Consider the following 10,225-nt stretch of genomic DNA (forward strand, 5'->3'; position numbering starts at 1 on the left):
GCCGCTGCTTCTTCAATTCTTGCTAGGGGTGGCAAAATGATTAAAAGAAAACATTTAACCACTCATATTATCCACTAAAAAATGGGTTGGATAATGAACTTTTTAAAAACGGGTCAAAATGGATAAGAACCATATTATCCATTTAGAAAATGGATAACCAATGGGTCTAACTTTTACATTTGTAAAACCTCAAATTAAGGGTTTCTCAAGTTAGGGAAACTAAGAATTCTCCCAAAAGTGATCATATGCAAGACGTCATGGATAATATGGTTACCCATATTATATATCCGCCGGTCAACCCGTTTTTTTATCCGTATTAAATATAGGTCGGGTCGGATAATTTACCCGGTTTTCATTACCCGTTTCCGACCCGAACCATATCCGACCCGACCCACCCATTTGCCACTCCTAATTCTTGCAAAGTCCTTATTTCCTTCCGTAGCATTCATTTCTTCATTTCCTTATCCTCTCCACGAGATATAACTTGCGTCAAGTTGAAGTGTCTACTTGATCATTGGGTAAGTTTAAATGTCAAACTAACGATTGAGGCTAAGTTTAAGTGTCAACGATATATAATAACTTTCCCGAATACATCTTACAACTTCCATCATACTGTACTCTCCAAAGAGCAACTCTGCCCTTCTCCGGCCCTGACTTGTCTTTATATTTTGCCATTTCAAAATGTCAATAATGGATGCTAGTGTAATTAAAAACTTAACGAAAGATATTCTAATAGAACCAACGTTTCTTGCACTCACGTCATATACTTCAAGTGATACTGATGTATGTTATAGATAGCTGACTTTTGTTTGTCTCTATTTTATTTTTTGAATGAGAAGATAACTTACAAAATTGGTTCACCTTTTCATATAGAGTATATAAAACAATTTGCACATATAAAATTTTTTGGATATCTATCTCCCTTTATTTGGTTAGTGAATAAAAAAGGAAGGGAAATAAAGAAGAGAAAATGTTCTTTTCAAAAAGCCGTACGAGCATAAGTGGAAAGCACTAGCTGATTTGTTTAAAATTATATTTGCATTAGTATCTAAAATAATAAGGAACAACAAATTTAGTATTCTTTTTTTTTTCTTTTTTCTAGAGATTAAAGACACGTGTTTTCCTCTTTCTCCATTGTGTCAAATTCATATTTTCCCACCATTACTAACCTCCCAGAACTTCTTTTCTTTTCTATATAGATTATCAGTCACCCTTTGGTTATAGTATTGCAAAACCAAAAAAAGAACCCCCCCCCCCCCCTTCCCAAATACTCAAGACGAATTTGTGATTTAAAGTTTATGGATTTCACACAGATCTCAAGTTAACACTATAATAATAATAATTAAATTCATAATCAAATATTCATAATAATAGTTGAATCAAGTATTTAATGAAATTCTAACTATATATACAAGGTTTGGCAAAGATTACTGAAATCACGTGAACTCTTAGCCGACCCTCTAGATCCGTCCCCGTTAACTCAAGAGAAGCAGAAAGAGAAAGAGTTGCTGTAACGATTCGTCGTGCTTCAAGAAGAAAAAGAAAACTATGGATCATCATACATGCCACCAGTGGCGAAGGCAGGATTACTGCGAAGGGGGTTCAAAAAAAAAAGTTAAAAAGGTTATAGCTAGTGGGAATAGAACCAATGACCTTACAAAAGTTTTGAATCCCGTTGACCACTAAGCTATGCTTTTGGGCTGTATCAAGGGGATTCAAAACATAATATATAAAAGTAAAAGACAAATTTTGCCTTATATATACCGTATAATTTTTCGGCGAACGGGGTTCGGGTGAACACCCTTCCTTCCCCCTGAATCAGCCCCTGCGTGCTACCTCTATGTATACATGTAGAGAAAGGAGAAAATATCGAAAAGCATAGGAAAAATAAAATTAATCAAATCTTATCAAGAAAGAAGCTAACACATAGTAGAAGTTAGAAGCAAAGTGAAGCTTTTGTGAGAAATTGTTCTTTTTTGGTTTGACAAAACGGAGCTGAAACAGAGTAAAACGCATAGGGATTCCCTTTCTTTGAGTTTAATTAATTCACTTGAGTTAACTGAACTAGGGTTTAAAGTTACATGGTTTGGTACGTATCTTTAATTTGAAACAGTTTGTTTCAAATTGTTTGGTAGTTTTCTTAAAGGGTATGTCAAAATCTTAAACGATACTTATTTGAATCAGATGGAGTAGATGCCCAAAATTGTGAGATATTCTCAATGTCACTCAGATCGGACCAGGATTCAGCAGTCGCGGGGACACCATAACATTCAATATAAATTTATTACTGCTCATAAAGATGGATACGGGAGGCTATACTAATATTTGACTATTTCTTAAAGATATTTGCAAGTATACATAGGGTTTTTACCGAAATTTCCGGGGGCTGGTGACCCCTATCTATAGGTGTTTATCGGGCGGGCTGGGACGGGCTGAACGGGAAAAACCCCAGCCCGTTCGATTAGCGGGTTGGGGATAGCGGGCTGTTAGTGGGTTGTGTTTTTGCGGGTTTTTGTGGGCCCGTACAGGTTCGGGCTTAAACGGGCTCGGGCGGGCTGTGCTAAATTTTTTTTTTTTAATTAAATTTTGTTAGCAATGGTACACAAATTAAAAAAAAATAAAAATTTAACCCATTAACGGGCTGAACCGGGCTGCAGCCCGTTAACAACCCGTTAACGGGTTAGCGGGCTTAGCAGGTTTCGGTGCACCGGTATCCAAAATGTGTTCGTCTAAAACTCGCTCCCCGTCCAACCCGTCCCAGCCCGCCCTATATGCTACAGTAGCGGGCTGAACCGGGCTGCCCCGGGTTGAAGCGGGCTGAAAACGGGTCAGCCCGGCCCGATTAACATGTATACCCCTATCCCTATAGTGTGGGTCCGCCTGTGATGTCACTCTCTCGACATGCAAAGGCTAGCTACGCAAGCCAATGCAAATATCAACAAATTGTCAATTACCCCAATTGCTTCAAGTATCTGACTTTGGTTATAAATTATAAAATACTTGCAAAGAAAGTGATTGAACAGTTGGAAATAAGATAAAATAATATAAGTCGTCTATCCTGGTAATCTTAATCAAAGAAGTAAACGATGCCTTGTTGCTAGTAAACTCAAGGCCATTGTCCATTGTAGAATAAATATCGAAGTATATACGAATATCAAGGCACAAATCTTGTGAATTATTTGTAATCTATATGCCAGAGTTTTGCAGAAAATGTGCAGATCGTTGTTGTAGCCTATAGGATCATTTTGTGTACAAAAAAAATTGCAATAGCACATATGGAATTACGTTGGTCTAACTCAACCCCAAAAGTTGTGAAGTGAAGATTGTCTAACACCATATATATAAGAAGAACAATTATGTGTCACACAATCGATCCGTGGGACTTTTAACACCGGCATCCTGACGCTTAGGACTGGACCTCTAGAGCGTGGACCATATTAAGAAATGGACCTTAGACCTAACTGAATACAGAAGCTAACTTTTGAAGTGAGGTTGTCCAAAATTATAATAACGAGACGAATTATCCATCTCGAAACCAACATGAGACCTTGAATAAAGTAAACTTTAGCCAAAGGAAGAGGTGTCATAGAGTTCGTAATATTGGAGTGAAATGATAGTATATTCTCAGGTAACATGAGTTAAAATAGATTTACTAAAAGAATTAATTTTCAAGTACCTTGAGTAAAATATGATTTCAAGAATTATTTTGAGGTATGCGAGAGAAATAATTGGTAACAGGCTTAGCTTGTTGTATTCCCAGAAGAGCATTGTGAGCATTGTCTGCTAACCCCATTAACAGGGGCGGAGGGAGAGCAGTAACTATGGGTTTGACGAACCCAATAGCTTTTGCTTAAACCCAGTATTTGTATTAGAAAAATGTATAAAATATGTATAAATATTTAACTGTGAACCCAATAGCTAAGACAAGTTATGGGTTCGGCGACGAATTCAGAACCCATAAATTTCAAATTTTAGCTCCGCTTCTGACCCAATGGACAGACGATCACTCTTTTGAGACAGTAATCATATCACGCTCAAGCCTTCTTCTTCATCTTCCTTCTATTTTCTATATTCTTGTCTCTTTTCCGCCTCTATCAGAAATTTTCTAACAATATGTACAAAAACAGAATATAGAAATGAAAAAAGGTACGGAAAAAGAAAATAAGTCGGCTGAGATTTGGTTGACTTCATATATACAATATCAGAAGACTATGCCTAACATAAAGATAATGGTGTGCATTAATTTCAGATGATAATTAACAACTTGCCAGCTTATCACAGACAGCTTCAAAAACCATATACTTAAATGAGAAAAATGCAAATTTAGTTATGACTATCAATCCATAACTTAAAGTAGTAAGCTTGTTGACATGATACAAAGGTATATGCTCATTATATTCTGGAGATGATTCTGTTTAATCTGAAAAAGTATTAGTGAGATTACTCTTATAAATAGTTGGTATTTACCAAAGCTTAATCATCAATTCATATCTCTATTCTATCAGTTCTCTCCTAAATTCAGAAGGTGTACAATCTTCTGAAGAAGGTAATTTCCAATCAAAGAAACTTAAGTAGTTTTGCATTTTTGATTTGGCATTAGGATTTTCCTGTTTTTTTGCTTTACTTTTTTTCCCTAAATATCCTGAGCCGAGGGTCTATTGGAAACAACCTCTCTATCCTCACAAGGTAGGGGTAAGGTCTGCTTACACACTACCTTCCCCAGACCCCACGGTGTGGGATAATACTGAGTATGTTGTTGTTTTTTCCCTAAATATCACATGCAATAGACAATCGCCCTACTGGGTTCATGCGAATTCGTAATCAAGCCTCTAGATTTCCCCTGCATTTCAATACTCTGCATCCTCATTACTACAGCTTACGCTGTAAAAATTGAGTCGTGGAAACAGCCTCTTGCAGAAATGTAGGGTTAGGCTACGTATAATAGATCCTAGTGGTCCGGCCTTTCCCCGGACCCCACACATAGCAGAAGCTTAGTGCATCGGGCTGCCCTTTAAGCTGTAAAAATGGACTATGCTAGCCTGTAGTAATTTTACCATGCATTTGGTTTCTCTTGTTTCTGTTATTTAAGTGTTGCTATTTTCATTGATAACTTCGAAAAGATACATAGTAGCTAAAATCAACTTTGAATCCAAGTATTATTTATCTACCTAAAATACATTGACTCAAAACAAAGTTGCAGTAAGTGTGATGTTTTAAGTCTAAAAGAGTCAAGATTATACAAAGAAATTCTTTTTTTTATGGTTAATTCAATTTATTCAATTAAAGTTGTGTCTTAAAATGCAGATAATCTTGAACTGTTAGAACAAGAAGCAACTTTAGCCATGACTGGAGAAAACAATCTACAAGTGCTTAATGCACTTGATGTGGCCAAGACTCAACTCTACCATTTCACCACAATTGTTATTGCTGGAATGGGATTTTTCACTGATGCCTATGATCTCTTCAGCATTTCACTTGTAACCAAATTACTTGGGCGTTTATACTACACCAAGCCAGATTTATTGAAGCCCGGAACACTCCCTCCGACCGTCTCAGCGTCGGTCACGGGTGTCGCCCTGGTCGGCACCCTAGCTGGCCAGCTTTTCTTCGGCTGGCTCGGTGACAAGATGGGCCGAAAAACGGTCTATGGTATGACTTTGATTATCATGGTTTTGTGCTCCGTTGCATCAGGGCTCTCCTTTGGGAGTACTCCTAAGGGTGTTATGGCCACTCTCTGTTTCTTCAGGTTTTGGCTTGGATTTGGCATCGGTGGCGATTACCCTTTATCCGCCACGATTATGTCCGAATATGCAAACAAGAAAACCCGTGGCGCCTTCATTGCTGCTGTCTTCGCTATGCAAGGTTTTGGAATTTTGTTCAGTGGGATAATTGCACTTATTGTGTCAGCTGGATTTGATCATGCTTATAATGTCCCAAGTTTCCAAGAAAATGCAGCTCTTTCCACCGTGCCACAAGCCGACTACATTTGGCGTATAATTCTCATGTTCGGAGCTTTACCAGCTTTCCTCACTTACTACTGGCGCATGAAGATGCCCGAAACAGCCCGATACACAGCTCTCGTGGCGAAAGACGCAAAAAGAGCCGCACAGGACATGGGGAGGGTACTACAAGTTGAAATTGATCCCGAGGATGCAAAAATCGAACAGATGTCTAGGGACGAAACCAATAACTTTGGTCTATTTTCTTGGGAATTCGTTCGTCGCCACGGGCTGCACCTATTCGGCACATGTTCCACATGGTTTTTGTTGGACATCGCTTTCTATAGCCAAAATCTTTTCCAGAAAGATGTGTTCAGTGCAATTGGATGGATCCCAGCGGCCAAAACCATGAATGCCGTTCAAGAAGTTTACAAGATTGCAAGAGCACAAACCTTGATTGCACTACTTAGTACAGTGCCAGGGTACTGGTTCACTGTGGCGTTCATCGATATCGTTGGAAGGTTCGCGATCCAACTGATGGGGTTCTTCTTCATGACTGTATTCATGTTCGCCATTGCCATTCCCTACGATCATTGGACAAAGAAGGACAACCATATTGGGTTCGTTGCAATGTACGCCCTCACATTCTTCTTCGCGAACTTTGGGCCAAACGCAACCACATTCGTGGTCCCGGCTGAGATTTTCCCGGCCAGACTTCGATCAACATGTCATGGTATTTCTGCAGCTGCAGGTAAAGCTGGAGCTATTGTAGGAGCGTACGGGTTCCTATACGCTGCACAAAGCAAAGATCCAACGAAAACCGATGCAGGATACCCAACGGGTATCGGCATAAAGAACTCGCTCATTGCCCTAGGGGCCATCAATGCTCTGGGAATGATTTGTACCTTCTGTGTGCCAGAGTCCAAAGGAAAATCCCTGGAGGAAGCATCACAGGAAACTATACCTGGAGAAAGTTGAGTTGTGATTCTATTGTGTGATTGATGCAGTCTTTTTGTGTTCTTTTTTTCCATTTCTTTTCTATGTATTTCTATGTATCTGTTGCTGTCTTTTTCTTTGTATTGTAATTCTTGTTTGCTGAATTTTTTAAGATTCTTTCAACAACGTGTGTGTCATACTTTCAAACTGAACGCTAACAAGTTAAGACTCATGAAAATATGGTATTGATGTTTTTACAATTTTTCTTACATTTTCTTTAATTTTGAATATATTTGAAGTATATATTTTCGAAAGACAAAATAGACAGACACTCAACCTTGGTCCCAACTGTTAGTTTGACACTTAAACTTACGCAATGATCAAACACACTCAATGTTAACATAGGTGTGTCTCGTGTATACCCCGAGCTGACATGGTAAAATGAGTGTTTCTCACTCAAATTTGAGCGCATGAAACTCCTAAAATTTATGTTCTTCCTTTTTCTCTTTTCCCAACACGAACATCCTCCTTCAAATTCCCACCAACCCCTCTTCCCCCCACCCCCCCCCCCCCCCCTCAAACCGGCCGCTGCTTCTTCAATTCTTGCTAGGGGTGGCAAAATGATTAAAAGAAAACATTTAACCACTCATATTATCCACTAAAAAATGGGTTGGATAATGAACTTTTTAAAAACGGGTCAAAATGGATAAGAACCATATTATCCATTTAGAAAATGGATAACCAATGGGTCTAACTTTTACATTTNTGTTCAGTGCAATTGGATGGATCCCAGCGGCCAAAACCATGAATGCCGTTCAAGAAGTTTACAAGATTGCAAGAGCACAAACCTTGATTGCACTACTTAGTACAGTGCCAGGGTACTGGTTCACTGTGGCGTTCATCGATATCGTTGGAAGGTTCGCGATCCAACTGATGGGGTTCTTCTTCATGACTGTATTCATGTTCGCCATTGCCATTCCCTACGATCATTGGACAAAGAAGGACAACCATATTGGGTTCGTTGCAATGTACGCCCTCACATTCTTCTTCGCGAACTTTGGGCCAAACGCAACCACATTCGTGGTCCCGGCTGAGATTTTCCCGGCCAGACTTCGATCAACATGTCATGGTATTTCTGCAGCTGCAGGTAAAGCTGGAGCTATTGTAGGAGCGTACGGGTTCCTATACGCTGCACAAAGCAAAGATCCAACGAAAACCGATGCAGGATACCCAACGGGTATCGGCATAAAGAACTCGCTCATTGCCCTAGGGGCCATCAATGCTCTGGGAATGATTTGTACCTTCTGTGTGCCAGAGTCCAAAGGAAAATCCCTGGAGGAAGCATCACAGGAAACTATAACTGAAGAATGAACAGGGAATGAATAGCCTCAAATGGATTTTGGAGGTTGACTTTGTGATGCTAATGCAGTTTTTTCCCCTCCTTTATTTTCTATGTATTTGTTGCTTTAATTTCCTTTTTCTTTGTATTGTCTAAGCTTGTTTGCTGTAAGTTTCAAATTATTTATTTTTCGACCAAGTGTGTAATTATAATTATTTCACTTCATTGTGAGGTGAAAAAGATTTTGCTTTTTATTTATATTACAGATTTGTTTTTAACTGAGTGATAATGACTTGACCTTTCTTTTTAGATTTGACCTTGTACTATTGCGTGCTGTAAAATTTTATTTGGAATACCTCATCTTTCTTTCACTTTTTTTTCCTTATGTTCCTAAATTTTGTCGATTTGTAGGATATATTACCATTTTTTGAGGTAGAAATAGAAAATTCAACAGAAGCTACCTATCACAGTAACTTAAACTTTAGGGCGTCCACAGGAGTTTTTATCACGAAGATAGTTTTTGTGATCCCTTTTTGTATAACCTAAAGAAGCTTTTTCCCCAGCTTGACGAGCAGCATAGTCAAAAGAAGATTTAGGACATATTCCCAATTCATCCAATAAATCAATGCTTGAGAAAGCTTAATATTTCTTTGCGATGGTAACATGTGAATTAGAGATGAAGGAACGAGAGGATTCTTGTGCTTCTCTTCAAATGAAATGACGGAAAACTTCCCGTTTGATTGACGACTTACGACCATGTGAGCTAAACAGCCCGTCCTAGTTTCCTTTCTAGGTTTCTTGACCATCACATCTGGCTTGTCTATTCCACTATAACCTTCTTTATAACATGTAAATTTTCTTGAAGTCACATATCCATGAACTTTTCTTTTGTTAGCATATTCCTTTCTAACATTAAACCCAATTGTAGCAGCATATTCATTGTAATATTCATATGCATATTCATCCGAATCAAATTTCATCGCAAGTTTTATCGGCTCAAATGAACGAGAAACATCCATATGTTCATTTTGAGACAGTATCTCCATAAATCTACCATTAAAAAGGATAACGTATGACGCGTGTCACGATTCAGTACTTACTTTCTAGATGCTTTTGCTTACACTCGACTTATAAAGGAATTACGATTGCAAAACAATATACTATTAGTTTGACGATCTATTAACCTTGACTCAATAAGATATTCAAATCTGATTTAAATTTTGTAAAGAACAGAATAGCTCAGCTAGGAAAGTCCACACCAAAAAGTTCAGTTAGGAAATTCAAAAATCAAAGTGAATTCTTTCCACACCAAAAAGTTCAGTTAGTAAATTTCACAAGCACATTGTATTCAGGAAGAGAAGATTGCATAACAATATATTAGTTTGACGATCTATTAACCTCGACTCATAATATATTCAAAACTATTTTTAATTTTGTAAGTTAAGATGAGAAACTTTTTAAGTTACTAGTTTTCCTGTTAAAATCTATGTAATGCAAAGAACAGAATAATTCAGTTAGGAAATTCCACAAACACATTGTATGCAATTTTCTACGTGAAAATTTCCACAACAAGAAAATGCACAAACAAAAAGCATCTTATTTCTAAAGAATCGAAACGGATAAAGAAGAACCTGGTGAGAATTTGTTAGTATTTTTCGAGCGAAAATGGAGCTCCACGACTTGCTGTTTTGTTCTCTGTTTTTTTCCACTTCTTGTATTCAATTCTATTGATTTTTAATCTAACAATGATCTTCAGAAACTTGATTTCCATGTTAAAACTCTGAAAGACTTTATCTGGTGAAATGATTTTCGGTGTTTTCAAACTTTTGAGAGCAGATGTATTTTGGCGGGAAGAGGGAGGAATATGGGATTTTTGGATATAGGAGGGAATTTGTTATTCTAACCATGGTTAATTAAGGTCTTATTTTAGTCAATAGATATAAGCTATTAACTTTAAACCATAATTTGTGTCTCCAATTCAAGGCAAAGCTAAGATATAAAGTTTATGGGT

The 10,225-nt window shown here is 37.9% G+C and overlaps 1 protein-coding gene, 1 long non-coding RNA gene and 1 pseudogene across 4 annotated transcripts; 2 read left to right on the forward strand and 1 right to left on the reverse strand.

The window, feature by feature from the left end:
* Positions 1-44, forward strand: part of LOC109234636 — a 2,455-nt pseudogene extending 2,411 nt beyond the window's left edge.
* Positions 1,421-10,225, reverse strand: LOC109223986. Its single transcript, XR_002067676.1, has 3 exons — positions 9,846-10,225; positions 1,765-4,105; positions 1,421-1,589 (listed from the first exon to the last, which is right to left on the reverse strand). It is a non-coding gene; the product is annotated as an uncharacterized LOC109223986 (long non-coding RNA).
* Positions 4,232-8,503, forward strand: LOC109223966 (probable inorganic phosphate transporter 1-7). Of its 3 annotated transcripts, XM_019388500.1 has the most exons (3): positions 4,406-4,546; positions 5,305-6,460; positions 7,793-8,503. In XM_019388500.1, exons 2-3 carry the CDS (start codon positions 5,343-5,345, stop codon positions 8,244-8,246), a joined length of 1,572 nt encoding a protein of 523 aa, XP_019244045.1. In that variant the 5' UTR covers positions 4,406-4,546; positions 5,305-5,342; the 3' UTR covers positions 8,247-8,503. The 3 variants fall into 3 exon arrangements, with proteins under 3 accessions (XP_019244036.1, XP_019244045.1, XP_019244028.1); XM_019388491.1 differs by lacking the exons at positions 4,406-4,546; positions 7,793-8,503 and adding an exon at positions 4,232-4,381 and having other exon boundaries at positions 5,305-7,115; XM_019388483.1 differs by lacking the exon at positions 7,793-8,503 and having other exon boundaries at positions 4,409-4,546; positions 5,305-7,115.

This window comes from Nicotiana attenuata, chromosome 1 (assembly GCF_001879085.1).
Source record: "Nicotiana attenuata strain UT chromosome 1, NIATTr2, whole genome shotgun sequence".
NCBI lineage: Eukaryota > Viridiplantae > Streptophyta > Magnoliopsida > Solanales > Solanaceae > Nicotiana > Nicotiana attenuata.